The sequence below is a fragment of the Mesoplodon bidens genome (genome assembly GCF_964165515.1).
Source record: "Mesoplodon bidens genome assembly, chromosome: 3".
In the NCBI taxonomy this organism is placed as follows: domain Eukaryota; kingdom Metazoa; phylum Chordata; class Mammalia; order Artiodactyla; family Ziphiidae; genus Mesoplodon; species Mesoplodon bidens.
Window position 1 is genome coordinate 36654298 of NC_138178.1, and position 20008 is coordinate 36674305.

The 20008-nt window shown below is 40.7% G+C and overlaps 1 protein-coding gene across 4 annotated transcripts in view; it reads left to right on the forward strand.

The window, feature by feature from the left end:
• The window catches only part of SEC11A (SEC11 homolog A, signal peptidase complex subunit), a 49052-nt gene extending 36922 nt beyond the window's left edge, over positions 1 to 12130 (forward strand). For 2 of the 4 annotated variants that reach the window (XM_081227951.1, XM_081227948.1), the window contains 3 exons: positions 4677 to 4796; positions 11387 to 11444; positions 11607 to 12130. In XM_081227951.1, coding sequence (XP_081084077.1) covers positions 4677 to 4796; positions 11387 to 11444; positions 11607 to 11657 — 229 coding nt within the window. In that variant the 3' untranslated portion in view covers positions 11658 to 12130. Of the gene's footprint in view, positions 1 to 4676; positions 4797 to 5311; positions 5361 to 11386; positions 11445 to 11606 lie in introns of all 4 variants that reach the window. The other 2 variants (XM_081227949.1, XM_081227950.1) reach the window with 2 other exon arrangements.
• Positions 12131 to 20008: the final 7878 nt, after the last annotated feature.

The following is a 20008-nucleotide window of genomic DNA, read 5'->3' on the forward strand; positions in this document are numbered from 1 at the left end:
GTGGCTTCTCTTGTTGTGGAGCACCAGCTCTAGGTGCATGGGCTTCAGTAGTTGTGGCAGGTGGGCTCAGTAGTTGTGGCTCGTGGGCTCTAGAGCACAGGCTCAGTAGTTGTGCTGCACGGGCTTAGTTGCTCCATGGCCTGTGGGATCTTCCCAGACCAGGGCTCAAACCCGTGTCCCCTGCATTGGCAGGTGGATTCTTAACCAGTGTGCCACCAGGGAAGTCCCAAGTTTTTATTTTAAAACAGTTATCTTGTTTCAGGACAGGTTCACTGACAGATATATCAATTACAGATTCCTTAAATTTAACAGAATTGTGAACATTTTAAACTGTATGGTATTTGTAATCTGACGTTATTGGTCATTTACTTTAAACATTTGAGATGCCTTCAATTAGCAGGCCTGTTTAAATAACAGATCCTATTAATCTTCTGAAGTTTCAAAATTCCTTTTTTGGGGTGGGGGAAGACTAAAATACCTGGTTGTAATAATCATTTGATTTAATAGTATTAACATTGTTCTTAAATATGGGACCAAAGGACAACCAAAATGGATTAAGTTTTTGTAGTAAATGTGTCCTGAACGTTTTCAAGCTGGTATTTGCACTGTTACATGTTTCTGTCATCTGAACCTTATTTTAAGAAATGAAATCCTGAGCTTTAAGAATAGAGGTAAGAAAAAAGGAAAAAGAATAGAGGTAGGAATTGTTCAGCTAACCTCTCTCTTGTCTCATTCTTCCTTCTCCATCTACCTTTTTTTTAATATAAATTTTTAAATTTATTTATTTATTTATTTATTTTTGGCTGTGTTGGGTCTTCGTTTCTGTGCGAAGGCTTTCTCTAGTGGTGGCGAACGGGGGCTACTCTTCATCGCGGTGCGCGGGCCTCTCACTATCGCAGCCTCTCTTGTTGCGGAGCACAAGCTCCAGACGCGCAGGTTCAGTAGTTGTGGCTCACGGGCCTAGTTGCTCTGCGGCATGTGGGATCTCCCCAGACCAGGGCTCAAACCTGTGTCCCCTGCATTGGCAGGCAAATTCTCAACCACTGTGCCACCAGGGAAGCCCTACTCTTTTTTTAAAATAAATTTTATTTATTTAATTTTTTTTTTTTTTTTGGCACCTGGACAGGGACTTGAACCCTGGGCCCTCAGATTAAAAGTTCCATCTGCTTCTTATGTAACTTTGTAAATATAACATAAAACTCTTTTTTTTCATATATTGAATCTCCATCTTGTGAACATTCTTATTACATTATTATTGTTACACATGATGCTGTGTGAAATTGGAAAGTACAGAATTTCCTGTAATCCTAGCATCCAGAGATAAAATGTTAAGTTGGGGGTCATTCTCTTTTTGTCTTATAAACATATGTTTTCCTCCCCATGCAACACTGGGATCTGCTCAATACTACCTTTTTTTTTTTTTTTAACATCTCTATTGGAGTATAATTGCTTTACAATGTTGTGTTAGTTTTTGCTGTATAACAAAGTAAATCACTTATATGTATACATATATCCCCATATCCCCTCCCTCTTGCACCTCCCTCCCACCCTCCCTATCCCACCCCTATAGGTGGTCACAAAGCACTGAGCTGATCTCCCTGTGCTATGCAGCTGCTTCCCCCTAGCTATCTATTTTACATTTGGTAGTGTATATATGTCAGTGCTACTCTCTTACTTCATCCCAGCTTACCCTTCCCCATCCCTGTGCCCTCAAGTCCATTCTCTATGTCTGCATCTTTTTTCCTGTCCTGCCCCTGGGTTCATCAGTGGGTTCATCAGAACCATTTTATTTTTTATTTTTTGGTTCCATATATATGGTTAGCATACGGTATTTGTTTTTCTCTTTCTGACTTACTTCACTCTGTATGACAGACTCTTAGGTCCATCCACCTCACTACAAATAACTCAATTTTGTTTCTTTTTATGGCTGAGTAATATTCTGTTGTATGTATGTGCCACATCTTCTTTATCCATTCATCTGTCGATGGACACTTAGGTTGCTTCCATGTCCTGGCTATTGTAAATAATGCTGCAATGAACATGTGGTACATGCTTCTTTTTGAATTACGGTTTTCTCAGGGTATACGCCCAGTAGTGGGATTGCTGGGTCATATGGTAGTTCTATTTTTAGTTTTTTAAGGAACCTCCATACTGTTCCCCATAGTGGCTGCATCAGTATACATTCTCACCAACAGTGCAAGAGGGTTCCCTTTTCTCCACACCCTCTCCAGCATTTACTGTTTGTAGATTTTTTGATAATGGCAGTACTGACTGGTGTGAGGTGATACCTCATTGTAGTTTTGATTTGCATTTCTCTAATGATTAGTGATGTTGAACATCGTTTCATGTGTTTGTCAGCAGTCTGTATATCTTCTTTGGAGAAATGTCTATTTAGGTCTTCTGCCCATTTTTGGACTGGGCTGTTTGTTTTTTTGTTATTGAGCTGCATGAGCTGCTTGTATATTTTAGAGATTAATTATTTGTCATTTGCTTCGTTTGCAAATATTTTCTCCCATTCTGAGGGGGTTGTCTTTTTGTCTTGTTCATGGTTTCCTTTGCTGTGCAAAAGCTTTTAAGTTTCATTAGGTCCCATTTGTTTATTTTTGTTTTTATTTCCCTTACTCTAGGAGGTGAGTCAAAAAAGAACTTGCTGTGATTTATGTCATAGCATGTTCTGCCTATGTTTTCCTCTAAGAGTTTTATTTATGGGACTCTCTGCACTTCCTGGACTTGATTGACTATTTCCTCTCCCATGTTAGGGAAGTTTTCAACTATAATCTCTTCAAATATTTTCTCAGACCCTTTCTTTTTCTCTTCTTCTTCTGGGACCCCTATAATTTGAATGTTGGTGCAATTAATGTTGTCCAAGAGGTCTCTGAGACTGTCCTCAATTCTTTTCATTCTTTTTTTTTTTATTCTGCTCTGTGGTAGTTATTTCCACTAGTTTATCTTCCAGGTCACTTGTCTGTTCTTCTGCCTCAGTTATTCTGCTATTGATTCCTTCTAGAGAATTTTTGTGTGTGTGTGTGTATGTGTGTGTGGTACGTGGGCCTCTCACTGTTGTGGCCTCTCCCGTTGCGGAGCACAGGCTCTGGACGCGCAGGCTCAGCGGCCATGGCTCACTGGCCCAGCCGCTCTGCAGCATGTGGGATCTTCCCGGACTGGGGCACGAACCTGTGTCCCCTGCATCAGCAGGCGGACTCTCAACCACTGCGCCACCAGGGAAGCCCTTGAGTTAATTTTTTAAGGTAGTCTTTATCAACTGTAAAATGCACTTTGCTTTCAGTTAAATTTTAAGATTACTAGAAGCCTCATGGTTCTTTAGTAGAATTAAATTAATAATTATCTGATCGAGTAGAATGATGTTTCTATAGACCCTGGCTTGTAAAAGTAGTGCATGTTTGTCGGAGAAAAAAAATGAGAAGCTAGAAGTCAGCTAAAAAAAAAGCCATAGATAGCTGCTGTTTACACCTTGGTCTATCATTTTAGACCTTGTTTAATATTTTTTTTTTACTTTTTTTTTCATATGGTGAATTTCTAACATGCACGGAAGTAGACAAAACAGTATAATAAATCTCCATGTACCAGTCACCTAGTTCCAATAATTATTAATCTATAGCCAATTCTGCCTACATTACCACCTCTTCCCCTTCTCCTGCCTGTATTATTTTGAATCAAATCCTAGATATCATGTGGTATCATATGTGAATATTTCAATAAATAGCTATAAAACATAACCAGTGAGCTTTTAAAGAGTATAACTATAATTAACATTCTTACACCTAAAAAATGAACAATCATTCCTTTGTATCATTAAGTTTCCAATCTTTGTTCAAACTTCCAGTTGTGTCTTAACTTTTTTTAACAATTTGTTTGAATCCAGATTCAAAGAAGGTCCTCAATTGCAGTTGGTTGATATGGCTTTATAATGTCTTTTTTTTTTTGCTGTACGCGGGCCTCTCACTGTTGTGGCCTCTCCCGTTGCGGAGCACAGGCTCCGGACGCGCAGGCTCAGCGGCCATGGCTCACAGGCCCAGCCGCTCTGCGGCATGTGGGATCTTCCCAGACCGGGGCACAAACCCGTGTCCCCTGCATCGGCAGGCGGACTCTCAACCACTGCGCCACCAGGGAAGCCCTATAATGTCTTTTATTTAAATCTGTAAATTCCTTCTCTAACTTTCTTTGTCCCTTGCAATTTATTGGTTGAGGAAACTGGGTCATTCTGTAGTTTCCCACAGTCTTCATTTGGAAGATTATATCCAAACGAAGTAGTTTAATGTGTTCCTTTGTGCTTTGTATTTCCAAAATATTTGTGGTTTGTGTTTATTTTAATATGAAAATGAGATTACACTGTACATGCTACTTTGTAATATTTTTTCACTTAATAAAATTTGTATGATCTTCTGATATCATTAAATAAATTTTCTTCTGTATCATCAGCCTTAATGCTTGCATAGATTTCAACTCCTGTTAGACTTTGTTTGCTTCCAGTTTTTTCTTATTGTAAACAATATAGCTATGAACATCCTTTTAGCTAAATAAATAATTATTTTGATATTGGGAATGATGATAAAATGCCACAGTTCCACAGGAATTTTCAGTTAACATGAACAAATTTTGTACTTTGAAATGGCATGAAGGTATTTGGTGACTTGGGTTTCCCTTACTCTTTTAAGGCAAAATGGACATATCAAGTTTTTGACCAAAGGAGATAATAATGCAGTTGATGACCGAGGCCTCTATAAACAAGGACAACATTGGCTAGAGAAAAAAGATGTCGTGGGGAGAGCGAGGGGGTAAGTATAGAGGGGAGATTTACTGAAACATTGGCTCTCTCGATCATATTGTCTGATCATACACAATTGAATATAATGGTTTGGTCCTGGTTCATCCAAATTACCTTGTGTCCTTTGAAAAAGTATGCTTCTTAAAATGCATCTGAACCTTCAGGTTTACTGCTCCAGAAGGGAGGATATGGGGTGCTATAAAAGAACAGAATATTAGTGATGAGGATGAATTAGAGTGACAATTTAAAAAATTCATCTGTCTGTTTAATTCATTTCAGAAATGTTACTGGGCACCTTCCATGTACTCTGACGTCTAATACTGTGCTAGGCTCTGGGGATCCAGAGCGGTATTAATCCTGCTTCTTGAAACTTTCATTTCTTAAGTGTTTACTGAGTCAGCAACTTAAAGTGTTCATCTAGATTAATTTCATCATGTTGATTTATTCCATATTGTTTTATTTCTAGTTTTGAAATTATTGAGGTCAAATGAAATTTAAAAGTTATATTAAGCCTGTTTATTTCAGATTTTATCAGGAGAACAGATCAGTGAAGGACAGGAATTGTAAGTTACTGGTATGAGGAAGTATGAGATTATTACTACCTTCATGTTATTAATACTATTAACAATAACTCACATTTATTAGGGCTTCCTCTGTGCCAGAGACTCAATCTAAGTGCTTTCTTTACTAGTATTACCTCATTTTAACCTCAGAACAACCCTAATATTTCCATTCTACAGATGAGGAAACACAGACATGTTAAGTTGTTTATCTAAGGTCACACTGATGATAGTAAGTGACTGGCTGATTCCAGAGCCCACCCTTTTAACCATCATAGCAAAATTACTGGTATAACACTTCTGAGAAGGGTAGCTGTTTGTTCTCACTCTTTAGATGCCACGTGGCACTCTTATCCACTGTCAGAACATCTGCTCCTTCTAACCTAGAACAGACACTGGGGATTCAGTGATTCCACTAGCGAACAGTGGAACTGAGGAACTGTGTTCCCATAAAGAAATAAATTCAAGTTATTAAGTAAAAGCTGCCTCAGTTACAGCAGAAGAGATGTTTAGTTTGGGGCCAGAGAGATCGGATCAGAAAAAGCACCAATGTGTTTTGTCTTCGGCAGACCTGGTTTTTCGTGCACGCCTCCAGTTCAAGGGAACTTGATTTCCTATGATGGAGATAAACATACTTTTAGAATTCAAATTAGATTATCAGTGCTTCTGAGAAGTGATAGTTCCCACTTCCCTCAGTTCCCAAGGTGCTGCTAATATCAGCCTCTTAGAGTCTTTTTGCTTTTCCTTTAATGGCAAATGTACAGATTCTTCTAGAAACATGAGGAAATAACAGCCATCAAAAAGCAGAGTCACTTCTTTCCTTTCAGTTCCTCCATAAATATTTAATTTTTTGGTTTGTGTTCTTTTAGCCGATATGTGTAAAGATGCAGATCTTAATGTGTAAGTGTGTATACATAAACACATTTTGTGTATGGGGAGAGAATGGTCACACTGCTTATAACCTCTTTTTTATCCTCCAATCAAAAGATTTATTTCCATATCATCATTTTCAAATCTGTATGCTACTCTACTGTGTGCAGAGAGCATATTTTTATTTAGCCAATCTCCTATTGTCAGATGCCTTTGATTGTGAACAGTGTTATGATGAGCATCCCTGTTACATATATCTCAGTGCCTCTGCCCTATCATTTCTTCACAGTAAATTCTTACACTTGGAATGACCTGGTGAAACATAAGCATATTTTAAGGCTTTGGACAAATTTTGCTGTACAGTTTTATTTGTACTCCTCCCAGAGGGTCTCTTTATCTGGATCTTGATTCTTAGGTGTTCAGTGCAGCTCTGTCTGCTCATTCTGGCCCCCTGTTTGGGTAAAAAAATGCATCATCCTATGGAAGGGTGGAGGAACCAGGCTTTCTTTTACACAAGTAACTTGTCTTTTCTAAAGAATTTTTTAAAAGTCCCCAACTATGTACAGTGTTATTTCTAAAATCCCAACATTGAAAGTTATAGGCCTTTTTCTGGCTGTTAATTAAAAATATGGGGGCTTCCCTGGTGGCGCAGTGGTTGAGAGTCCGCCTGCCGATGCAAGGGACACGGGTTCGTGCCCCGGTCCGGGAGGATCCCACATGCTGCGGAGCGGCTGGGTCCGTGAGCCGTGGCCGCTGAGCCTGCGCGTCCAGAGCCTATTCTCCGCAATGGGAGAGGCCACAACAGTGAGAGGCCCACATACCACACACACACACAAAAAAAATGTTATAGTCTGGTACTCTCTTAATTAAATAATTTTCCATGAAGTATAAACATCTGGGACATGAACAGCAGGAGCACAGAATCTTAACTGTACAAATTCACTTTCCGTTGATTATGTCACCACGTACCTTGACACATAATGAGGCACATCACCTCCTTTTGTGAAAATTGTGTTTATAAAATGCTAAACTATATTTCAGAGTCAGACTGTACCCAAACCTTGGAATTTTTTTTTTCAAACAGCTGCACACTAAAAAATTTTACACTGAAGCCTAAAGCCCTAAATAAAAACAATTTTTATTGAAATATAATTCATATATATTAGGATATAAAATTTACCCTTTTAAAGTGTACAGTACAGCGAGTTTTATTATATTCACAAAGTTGTAAAACCATCACCACTGTTTAATTCCAGAACATTTCCTCACCCCAAAAAGAGAACTTGGTACTGATTTGCAGTCACTCCGCATCCCCTTCTCCCTGCAGCCCCTGGCAACCACTGATCTACTTCCTGTCTCTATGGATTGCCTGTTCTGGACATTTTATATAAACAGAATCTTACAATATGTGGTCTTACAATATGTCCGGCTTCTTTCACCTAGCATAATGTTTTCAAGGTTCATTCATGTTATAGCATGTAATAAAACACTTTTAGAAAGTGAAACTAATACTGAACCAAGTAAGAATAGGGGTGATTCTTTCCAAATTCAGGTAGTTGAAAAACACAAGAAAACCTATTAGTCAAAGATGAGTAGAAAGCAACAGGAAAAGAGGATGAAAGCCTGGCAGAAGATCAGGGAATAGGGAAATATTGACAGCGAAAAGAAGAGTAAAAATAAAGGAAGGAGCAGAGTAATTGAGCTCTCTGTTGACTGAACTCAGTTTTATGGAGGAGGCTTTTGTTTATTTATTTATTTATTATTTATTTTGTCTGTGTCTGGTCTTAGTTGTGGCACATGGGATCTTCGTTGCCACCTGCGGGATCTTCCGTTGTGGCATTTGAACTCTCAGTTGTGGCATGCATGTGGCATCCAGTTCCCTGACCAGGGATCGAACCCAGGCCCCCTGCACTGGGAGCATGGAGTCTTAGCCACTGGACCACCAGGGAAGTCCTGGAGGAGTCTTTTAAAATGTACTTTTTACTTAGCTTGAAACAGACCGTTCCGGGATAGAAACAATGGTCCTTTTTAAGGCAGCTACTGGGGTCCAAACTTCCCAGACGTAGATCCCTTTTGACATCTGACAGATTATTTTCACCCAGAGCATCAGCAGATAGTTCTTCCTTCTGAGGCTCCTTTCTTGGCAGCACCTTTGATCCCAAGAACTCCCGGGGACACGTATTTACCCCTAATGTACCTTCTAGGTGTTAACTTGCCACAGGCTGGTGTTGAGGTTGGCTTTGTGGATGGCATTTGTTTTACTTATTTTAAACCTCTGCTTATTATCAACTTTGCTTTAGCAGAGTTTATCTGAACTCAGTAGGATAAAAGTGCAACTGATTTGAGTTTAAGATGACTGATGATAGCAGGATTATGCACTTGATTAGCAACCCTTGACTGTCTCTGTCCATGGAGGAAAACAGTAGTATAGGTAATTAAATCTTTTGTTTGACTTTGGACTGCCTGTCATATTCTGGCAACCTTATGTTTTGCTTCTGTTACTCCTAAAGATCAAGTTGCTTCTATTTCACACTTACGGTGGGCAAGGAAGAACCACCTTAGGGGGGGAAAATGTTTCCATGGATAACCCATAAGCAGACTATGTGATCATTGTGGTTCTTTGAGCATAGATATCATTGTATGGAGGTAACAGTGAAAGTCTCTACCCATGAGCATGGCTGCTGATTGATCATCAGGCCAGAATTAGCAGTCTGATGTTGTTTTATTTATTTAAAACTTTTTTTAAAAAATATTTTTATTTTATTTTATTTTCTTATTTTTGGCTGCGTTGGGTCTTCATTGCTATGCGTGGGCCTTCTCTAGTTGCGGTGAGCGGGGGCTACTCTTCTTGGCGGTGCGCAGGCTTCTCACTGTGGTGGCTTCTCGTTGCGGAGTGCGGGCTCCAGGTGCGTGGGCTTCAGTAGTTGTGGCACACAGGCTCAGTAGTTGTGGCTTGTGGGCTCTAGAGCACAGGCTCAGTAGTTGTGGCATACGGGCTTAGTTGCTCCGCGGCATGTGGGATCTTCCCAGACCAGGGCTCGAACCCGTGTCCCCCTGCATTGGCAGGCAGGTTCTTAACCACTGTGCCACCAGGGAAGCCCCTGATGTTGTTTTAATAGAAGTCACAGATGCTTTTATAGCTTTTAATCTGCATTTTACTGTAAGGCATTTGCCTTTATGTTCTTAAATTTAGACAGTTTTCCTTCTGAAAGACTGGAAACTGTTGCTTTTATGAAGATGTTATAAGTGAGACAAAAGAAATAGAGTTGTTGCATTAAAAAGAAAAAATATGTGTATTAAAAATATAGAAAACCTTTATCTACCCTCCTAGAGCTTAGCTAGGCCATTCTGTAGTGACTGTTACTTTTCAGCTCTTAGAGGTCCCAGGGGTTGAAAATAAAGCATGGGCCCTAAAAGGGGATGTGATTTGTCACCACATGCCTGTTCCATACATCTTGCTTGCTAGAACTGTGCTTCTTGTACTTTAATGTGCAGAAGCGTCATTTGGGCCCGACCCTCCAGATGTGCTCTGACTCAGTAAATCTGGGAAGATAGAGCAATCTGCACTTCTTAAAATTTTTATTTATTTATGGCTGTGTTAGGTCTTCGTTGCTGCGTGCAGGCTTTCTCTAGTTACAGCAAGTGGGGGCTACTGTTCGTTGCGGTGCACGGGCTTCTCTTTGTGGTGGCTTCTCTTGTTGCGGAGCACAGGCTCTAGGAGTGTGGGCTTCAGTAGTTGTGTCTCGTGGGCACTAGAGCGCAGGTTCAGTAGTTGTGGCGCACAGGCTTAGTTGCTCTGCGGCATGTGGGGTCTTCCTGGACCAGGGCTCAAACCCGTGTCCCGTGCATTGACAGGCGGATTTTTAACCACCATGCCACTGGGCAAGTCCGCAATCTGCACTTTTTTTTTTTTTTTTTTTTGCGGTACACGGGCCTCTCACTGTTGTGGCCTCTCCCGTTGCGGAGCACAGGTTCCAGACGCGCAGGCTCAGCTGCTGTGGCTCACGGGCCTAGCCGCTCCGCGGCACGTGGGATCTTCCCAGACTGGGGCACGAACCCGTGTCCCCTGCATCGGCGGGTGGATTCTCAACCACTGCGCCACCAGGGAAGCCCAAGAGTCTTTCGTTTTGAGGGGAGAATTGAAGTCCCAGGAGGAAGTGAGATCCCCAAGGGAAAGAGAAAAGAAGAGGCCTGGATATTCCAGCATTCAATCAGGCAGTATTTACTGGATGCCTGCTATGTGCCAAGTGTCAAGTTTGGCCTTGAAGATACAGTGGGGAAGAGATTGGCACTGTTTCTGCCTTTATAGAGCTTAGAGTCTAGTAGGGGAGACGGACACTATCCAGCTAGTTAGGCAATTAATTCTGTAATTAAACTCAGGATGAAGACTTCAAAGGAAATATATGAGGTGATATGAGATTATTTAACAAGTGGTTTTACCTAGTTTGAGGGGACAAACTTTAGGGACAAGAGGAAAGCAAGAGCTAGTGAAAAAGCAAAGGTGTAGCAGCCAAGAGGTAGGTAGAGAAAGAGACTGGTATGTTACAGAAACCAAGCAGAAAGATTTCAAGGGCAAGTTTCTGGTCATCAAAGTCAAGTGCTGCAGAGATGAAAAGGAAGATAGGAGCTGAGACTGGTCTTCTGCATACAGTGATTTAAACTGTTCTAGAAGAAGTTTCAGGAATAAGAGAGCCAAAGCCAGATTACAAGTGGTTAAAAACTGAGAGGGTGGTGAAATCTTAAGTACTATAATAGAGCTGTACACTCACTTTTTGGACACTTAACATGAAGTACCTTGTAATATTCTGGCTGTGTTTGCCTTGTCTCCCCAGCTAGATTGACAGCTCTCCACAGGTTATAACAACAAACCCAACCCCTAACACTGAATCAGCATGTGGCATTAGAGTCACCAACTAGAGGTCAGAGACCTCAGATCTGGTACTGGTTCCACCATGTACCTTGCACATGAGCAACTGTTTCCTCATCTATAAAATGGCTGTACCCCTAACTTCCCTATCACATGGGCTGTTGAAAGGGTCTAATAGGACAGTATATACAAATGGATTTTGTGAGCTGAAAATTAGTATTCTATGGAAGATATTGAGAATGTTCAGTAAATGATAACAGCTACGTAGAAAGTTCTATGATGATCAGTTTTTTGTTTGTTTAGATTCGTTCCTTACATTGGGATTGTGACGATCCTCATGAATGACTATCCTAAATTTAAGGTAAGATCCTGTACTATATGTTTCATTAATTTTGGAAACCGTTAAATGGATTACAGTTAAAAGATGGAAGACCAGTTGGATAGTTTAGTGATTTATCATGGTCACAAAGGCCAGTTTGTTAATTAACACTCTCTGACTTGTGGTTCTGTGTTTGTTTTCTAGTATGCAGTACTATTTTTGCTGGGTTTATTTGTGCTGGTCCATCGTGAGTAAGAAATCTGCCTTGCTGTTCCTGGAAGATGCTGTACTTTTTGTTCCTGAATGTTTGGAGTAGATATCAATCTGTGGTTGGTGGAATGGAGAACACATGTTGGCGCTTCTTGGTAGCACTGGTTTGCATTAGTTTATGTTTCCACGCCAGAGTACGTGTGGGCGGGTGCATGTGCATCACAGCGTGCACTCGAGGGGACTTTCAGTCACAGAATTTCATAAGTTGTCATTGTCACACTTTCGCATTTTTGTACATCAGTGAATTTTTTATATTAAAAGGTTGAGCCAAAGCCCCCAGTGTTTGTATTTTGAAGCCAAGCTTCACTTCTAAAGTGCCTACAGAGTTCTGTAAATGAAAATGCAGCTCTGCACGAGTTTGAAACTGTCATTCCTCCTTATAATGGGAATGGCATATACTGAGGTGGTCGTCGTCTTAACTTTTAAAAATTTTAAATAAAAGACTTTGCATATCGAAACCCCTTATCCCTGACTTGTGTTTGTTGGGAAAGCTTTTGATATTTGCTTTCCTGTGCTGGTTCTTAGCACCCTTGGGGAGATACAGGCTTTGATGTGAACAATTCTTCAGCCAAGAAGGTTGTCCTAATACTAACAACTGGTTTTTGTTTGTTTTGTTTTTGTTTTTGTGAAGCAAAAGTAGCCGTTGATATTCGTAAGAAATCTTAGTCATAAAATTGATTCTTCATTAGGGGGTCTCAGATGTGTATAAACCCAGCTGGTTGCCGAGAGGTTCAGAAAATCTCACTTTGCTGTAGACTCATAACCTTTTCTACACTTGAGACGTTCTCAGCTCTTTCTACAAGATGGTAGTGAGTATTAGCATCTGGGGAGGCATGAGGAAGGTGCTGGAGGGCAAGTGTGGTACTTGTTTTCTTTAGACTCTAATTTGCCTGAACCTGTTCTTGTAGGTGACTGACTTTGCTTTTCTCTAATGCAGACTTTAAGAAGGGAAAGTTTAATGTAGTAAAGGCAAAGCCCACCTGTGTTTTTTTCTTTTAATATTGAGACAGGGAAATAGGGAGCATGGGGTAACTCAATGTGTTTAAAGCACAAAATACTCTTAATCCTTTCTGTTCTCTTTTTGTATTAGTGTGAAATCTCAAAGTAAGCAAAATGTTGGGCTAAATGAATGGTTTCTATTATTTGTTCAACTGAGGTGGAAATCAGCCCGTACTTTAATGCTAATGGAATGAGAATAGGGACAGTTAATCTTTTGAAACCTTCTCCTGTAGAGATGGGCCATCCTAAATCCATTATCCAGGCTTTAGCCTTCAAACTTTGGATATGGGTTCTTAATGATATCAACAGAGTATGAAACTTGGCAAATTATTGCTGACAGGTGCTTCTTGAACCTGTCTTTGGGGCCTGTATCATGCTTATGTTTTCTCATGAGCCAAGGAGAGTGCTGAAATGCGCCGCCCCCCGCTCCCACCTCCGTGTGTGGCTGAAAATTGCTGCTTCCTCCATTTTCACCTCCTAGTAACCTGCAGATGATGGGGTTAATTGTTCAGCCTAAATGGTGCCCTGGCTGTTTTTGTACCAGCCTTTCAGAGACTTCTCTGGGGGAGAAGCAGTGTGTGTTCTTTTGGCAAAGGTTGGGATCCCAAAGTTCTTTGTGATCCTAGCTTGCCAGAGGGTAAACATCCTTGTGCTTCTCTCCTCCGCTGTCCAGATTTCTCCTCCTGTTACACTTGTTGGGAGAGAAATGTTAATATTTTCCTCACTTGCATATTTTCACACCCAGTTTTGTAAAATTACTGTTTTTCCTCCTTTGCTGGATGCTCTAGTTTGAAGCAACAGCTAAATTCTCTGAAAAGTAACCAGATCATTTAAAAATATTTCAATCACTCTAATAGCCAAAAATAAAAAGATTATTTGTGGAGGCAGGTACTGTGTTCCCAGTTTTTATATTGTCTAGTTTAGTGCTAAAACATAAGACTTAAAACTGGGAGATTTTATTAGTAAATGTAATGTGGTTTTTGTGGGTTGTTTTTTTTTTTGGCCATGCCAAGCGGCTTGTGGGATCTTAGTTCCCAACCAGGGATTGAACCTGTGCCCCTGCAGTGGAAGTGCGGAGTCTTAACCACTGGACTGCCGGGGAAGTCCCAGTAAATATAATGTATTTCAGAGCTCTTTGGAAATGTAAGAAATGCCAGAGATGTTTAATTTGGTGTTTTAATGGAATTATTAGCTCTTTGAGATTTCACAGGGCAAGTGGGAAGTTAGGAGGGTTTAACCATTGTGAGTGAAGGGAATGGAAGAGGATGAGAATTGATAAAACTTCAAATCAGAACATAATAATGGGATTCTCTGTTGGCTGTTAGTCATCCACTCTCATTAGTCTCTACAGCTTATCTCCAAGTGCCTGTCCTCAGTTATGTTCTCTCTGTTCCCACTGGACACTTCCAGTTGATTGTCCTGTCTTTAAACTTAAGCTCATAGCAGTTCCTGCAAGCTTCCCCTCCAAATTTCCACTTTCCTTTGAAGGAGTATTCACCTAGTTTTTCATTTGCTTACCTTATTTAGTCACTTAAAAGCCAACATCTACCCCTGTCATTCCATTCTCATTGCCATCCCTTGAATCCAGAAACATACTCAGGGGCTCCCTGTTGCTTGTGTGTCTTTATGTCCTAGTTTTCCTATAACATGGCAGTCTGTACCTATTTTAGATCATTTCCACCTGTTAGTTCATTTTACTACTCCTTTCACCTTTAAAAAGTATCTCTTTTTGGACCATAAATTTTGTATTTACCCTACATATTACCTCCGTTTGAAGTTCAAACTTTGAATTCAGCTAACATGAAGCAGCCTTTGCTGTACCACTATGTTTTCCCTTATATTATCTTACACTCTCATTTCTGCTTGTCTGAGTCTCACTTTCTTCACAAAGTAATTGTTCTTCCTCTGTCACTCAGCATTTGAAGACTTATGCTATTTGTGTTAAGTTTGTGGATCTGGACTCAAGTTTCCTCATCGGATTGTAAGTTCCTCCAGTGCAGGAGCCCCATTTTATAGACACCGTACTCTGTTTTCCCAGTAGCATCTAGCAGCATATACTAAATGTTCAGTATAATCATGCATTGGAACCAGAGGCAGTAACTAAGGGTAGCGTTACTGTTGCACTGCTATTCTGGAGCAGAGCATATGAATCATTAAAGTGATTTGTATTTGCCTGTTATTTAGTAAGTACCTTATCTTGGTCTTGGCCAAATTGAAATCTAAAAACTTTATCTCCCTGTGGTTCCATCTAAAACAGCATGGTGCCTTTCTAGAATTTTTTATGTTAACCCTGTTTTCTTCTTTTGTGTGTGTGTCCTTGGTCTCTTCTCATGTTCTCTTTCTCAATGGGAAAAATATTGGCATTTGTCACTTTTCTTAGGGAGTGACAGGCTTCTCAAAGAGCCTAGGCTTGGAATAAAGGCTCTGTTATCCCTGAGCGCATTTCTTGGTCATTTGCATAAGGGTATTACCAAGTCCTAATAACTCCTCAGGTGTGGGAGCTACCCCAGGTTCTGAGGGTACCTTTGTTATGACGTTTATCACTCTGTTGAGCTTCAGAAATTCTAGCTGACTAACTGGATTGTCCTCCTTCCTCAAGATGCTCCTTAGTCGGTATGGCCTACTCAAGCTGTTTTCTGGCCAGGTATATCTTTGTCACTATTCTCCCTTACTATAACCGTAAGTAATACCAGAGAAGTTTCAGAAATAAACAAATATGACCCTTCACAGGTAATTATGGTGAGTCTGGATGTAGAAAGAATTCTGTGTAACCAAGGAACTAGAATATGCAGGGGTTATCAAAAAATAGTGAGGACATTGCCTTCCAAGTTATGTAGCATTCTAGGCCCTCAGGAATTTTCCAACCTCAGCTCCCAGCAGACCCCAGGTTCTCATACCCTTGATATTGGTCTCACTATACAGACATCCAGTCTTTGCTTATGTTGGGTCTCCCTGCCTGGAGTGCCTGCTCACTGCTCTACTTGCTAAAAGCTTTCTCATTCAGGAGACATTTATTGAGCATCTACTCTGCCAGATTTTGGGCCAGGCCCCGGGGATACAAAGATGAGTAAGGCAGGGTCCCTCCTCTGCCAGGAACTCAGTGCCTTAATAGGGGCAACGTGTAAACAAATCTTTCCACATAGGATCATAAGTGCAACGTTAGAGATTCACAGGGAGCTCAAAGAGGGTTTTTTTTAATTCTCAAACAAGATCTCAAGTATATAGTGCCTCCTCAGTGCTGCCTACTCAGTACTTTGTTTATCGCCCTCAGAGTGGTTTGTCTTATTTGTGTCCTGCTCCGCAACTAGCTCCTTGAAGGCATTAAGACAGGGCCAGCCTCTAATTCATCCTTGTATATCCCTTAGTCCCTATCACAGTGCTTTTATACATTTTAGATTTATTTATATGCTGCTTTGTTCCAAAAAGGATTTGGAGTGGCTCATAAAGATACATCCAGTACTATGTGATAAAACATAAAACAACTGAAGAATCTGGTGTTGAAATAAACATGGGAGGAGAAAAGGATAAAATCAAAGGTTAGATTAGTACCTACAAGACACATCAAAAGATTCTGTTGTCTGCTGGAGGAGATCCATAGCATCAGTTCTCAACTCCTAGGGGCTAATGTCTATGCTTCATGGAATGGGTATAAAATGGAAATTTTGTAAAACTTGTAATGATACCCAAAGATCAAGAAATTTCCCTTCTGGGACCTCACTGCAAGGACACTGTGTAATGTTATGCAATTATCTCTATATTAATTAGCCTAATGATTTTCATAGAGCTGTTTCAGAGAATGTTCCTTTAGTATAGGTATAGTTTGGCTACTTCCGCAGAAAGCCACCTCACAAAAAAAAAAAAGATCAGCTACGCATCTAATCAGCCAGGAACCTTTAGTTAGTTTTACTGTAGAACAGTGTTCCTTAATCTTTAAAAACTCATGGTCTTTTATAAGAAACAAAATTTCATACCTCTTCTCCATCCTGGTAAACCTCCTCTCAGGTCTGTTATATCCAACCTCTTATCCTTAGCAGCCAAGAATATTTTATCTTGCTTTTCCTTAAGTTTGCATTATAAAAACGTTAGTTACTCATCTCTCATATACAGTTATATTCAATATGACTTTCAAATTATAGATCCTTGTTCTACTAATCTTAGGAGTTTCTGGAATGCCACCTACTCTCCATCAAGCATCATTTCTGTAGAACCCTTACTTTAATTGGCTGGTTTATTTAGATTGCTCAGCTGGATCCCAGCTTTAATTCAAGGAGTCTAGTTAAAATAATCTGTACTCAGGACTTAGATCAGGCAAGGAAGTAAATCAGCTAGCATGAAGCTTTGATCAGAGTTGTCAGCCTGACAACTTATTTAAGCAAGAAAAGAGAGAATGCTGTATATAACACGTTTCTTGGAATTGGTCAATAGTTGAGGTAGATACGCCAGCATTTTAGTTTATCAAACAAGTCACAATGTAATAGGCATTTTGCCAAGGCATTTTGTTGACTGTTGTGTCAACACCATGGTCTTAGCTGCTATCCAGGGAATCTTTTTTCCCTGTAATGGGATTCAGATTTAAAGCAGGCTTTGCTTTTCCTAGGGTCCAGCTAATAATACTGAGTACTTAGAATTTTCCAGTGCTCTGCTAAATGCTTTTGAATTTATAACAGATTTTTATTTTTTCTCCTTTAGTCCTCAGAATAACTCCATTTCATAAAAGGAGAGAAACTAGAAGTTAAGAGATTTCCTCAGGATCTTCTGGTCCATGGATGGCAGAGCCAGAAGTCTTGCTTTTATCACCTCACAATGATGGGTGTCATACCCAGTTCTTCTACCTTTATAAAATCTAATGAGACTCTTTTATTTGGAATAAACCCCACAATTGCAAGGCCCTTGGGTAGTCTTCTTTAGAAGCCCTAGGTTGTTCTTTCATGGATTTGCTCAGATTAGTAAATCTCCTAAAAATAGGGAGATTCTCAGGCAGATTTCCAAGCATTTAAACCTCTTTGGAGTTTAAAGATTATTTCTTTCAGTTACTGAAATGCCCCCTGAAGTACCTGACTGTTAAACCCAAATAATCTTATGAGTGCTGGGCCTGGGGCTTCTCACTTGGTTAGGTTTTCATAACTTCCCTGAGCGTCTTTGCCATTTAGCTGAGCAGCAGCTGCTTAGCTTTCTTAGCCACTGTTGGCATCGTCATCACTTGCTTATTAGAGGTATCTTCTCTTTTCTTTTGAATATTGCCTTAAAAGTTTTTTTTGTATTTTGGCAATTTAAGTTTCTGAAATAGTTCCTTATCAATGGTTAATGTTCTGATACTCTAGCTACTATGTGTTCCCTCTGACTTTGCGAAATTGCGTCAAATATCCCTGATTCTTTTCTTCCTCTCTTAAAGATTACACTCTTCTCCTGATCTACAGCCCCTTCCCCTTTCTGAAACTAAAGAACAGGACCTGAGATACCCCAGGATATTTCTCTTTCTCTCCGCAACCCATACAGATGGGATCTGTGCTCAGAGGTTTGCCAGAAGAGTGATTTTACACCATCCTATTCTGAGCAGCTCTAAGAGGTTTGTCATCCTTTTTCTCTAGGCTCATTTATGTCTAATTTAAATTTCTGCTTTTTGTTTTCTCTTTTGTCCTCTGTACCTTTCATGTGTTTGATGTCTACACTCTGGTTTTCTCCATTTGTTTAGTTTGTCTGCAGCTAACTTGCTTTTACTTGAGTTAACTCATCTATTAAATGGGCATAATACTAGTCTTTACTACATCAAAATAGTGTTGATGATCAAAGGAGCATGCATGTAAGTGCTTTTGGAAAACAATAACAAAAAAGATTCAGCTGTGAAAAGACATTATTTGTAATTGATTCCAATTTAATGAAATATAGCAATAATATATATGTCCTTTATTTAGAGCAATTTTTAATTAAAAACATGGTGCAGTTTAAATGTTTTGTTGGTGTTGGTTATAAGAGGATTTGCTGTGTATCTTTCACCCCTTAATCATCTTTTGGGTTGTCCTTTGAATCTTCTCTACATCGTCTGTGAATGTCCTTGAATGTTGTAGAAACCTCAGAGGGTCAAGAGTGAGCTCTGGGGACTTCCCTGGTGGCGCAGTGGTTGAGAAACTGCCTGCCAATGCAGGGGACACGGGTTCGAGCCCTGGTCCGGGAAGATCCCACATGCCGCGGAGCAACTAAGCCCGCGAGCTACAACTACTGAGCCTGCGTGCCTAGAGCCTGTGCTTCGCAACAAAGAGAAGCCATGGCAACGAGAAGCCCGCGCACCGCAACGAAGAGTAGCCCCCGCTCACTGCAGCTAGAGAAAGCCCGCACACAACAACAAAGACCTCACGCAACCAATAAATAAATAAATAAATAAATTTATTAAAAAGAGTGAGCTCTGAAGAGCTTCTCCATGCACGTGCATGTGATTCACTTTCATTCTTCCCGGTGGGAGAGAGGACTTGGGGAACAGGCAGTCTGCAGTTGAGATCCTCATTCTAAACTCAGCCCAGCACTCCATGAGGGATCCGACTTGGAAGTGCCGTCTTGGGCAAGCCCGCCTCTCTGCAGTGCCTGATGCTTCACATTCCTGGGACAGTGCTTGATAGTTGGCTGTGGAGCTGCTGCCCTGCTTCTTTCCCCAGGGTCCTCGGAGGCCCCTTTTTTCCTGTGCTAGGCTGACAGATAAAATGATTGTAGGGGCATCTGGGGTCATTTTCACAGCTGTGGTTGGAGCTGCGAGTGCAGGCTATGTCAGAGGAGGCTTGCTTAAGTATAAATGAACCTGTCAGAGCAGAACCAAGGTCCCAAGGTCACCTGCAGAAGAGAGGTGAAACTCTCAGTGCCTGCTCCCTCTCCCCCTTGAGAAATCTAAACCAACTTGATATTTAAATGGGAAGGTAAAACGGGAGTGGGTGTGGTTTAGGGAAAGCAGCATCTGTCCCTGATGACTCTGGGGGCCTGACAGAGTGATCTGAACAAACCCGAAGTCTGATTCCAGTGTGACGTCTGGGCAAGTGACTCAACCTCTGAGCCAGCTTCCAGCTATAAAATGAGGAGAGATAAACCTACCAAATAAGATTCCTTCAAGCATTTAAGTGAGGCAGCACTCAGTACCACCTCCTAATTTCTATGACTGAGGACCAGAGAAGATAGGATGGGTGCTATGATTGATGCAGAGGACAGGGAGGGGGTTGAAAAGGGAATGATTATTATGGGAAGGTGATAAGAGCTATATCTGTACACCATGTCTAAGCAGTGACAAGAATACAGAGAGGTGTAAATGCCAGGGTGGGAGATGAGAAGCAAGGAGAGTGGGAAAAAAGCCTGGGCCA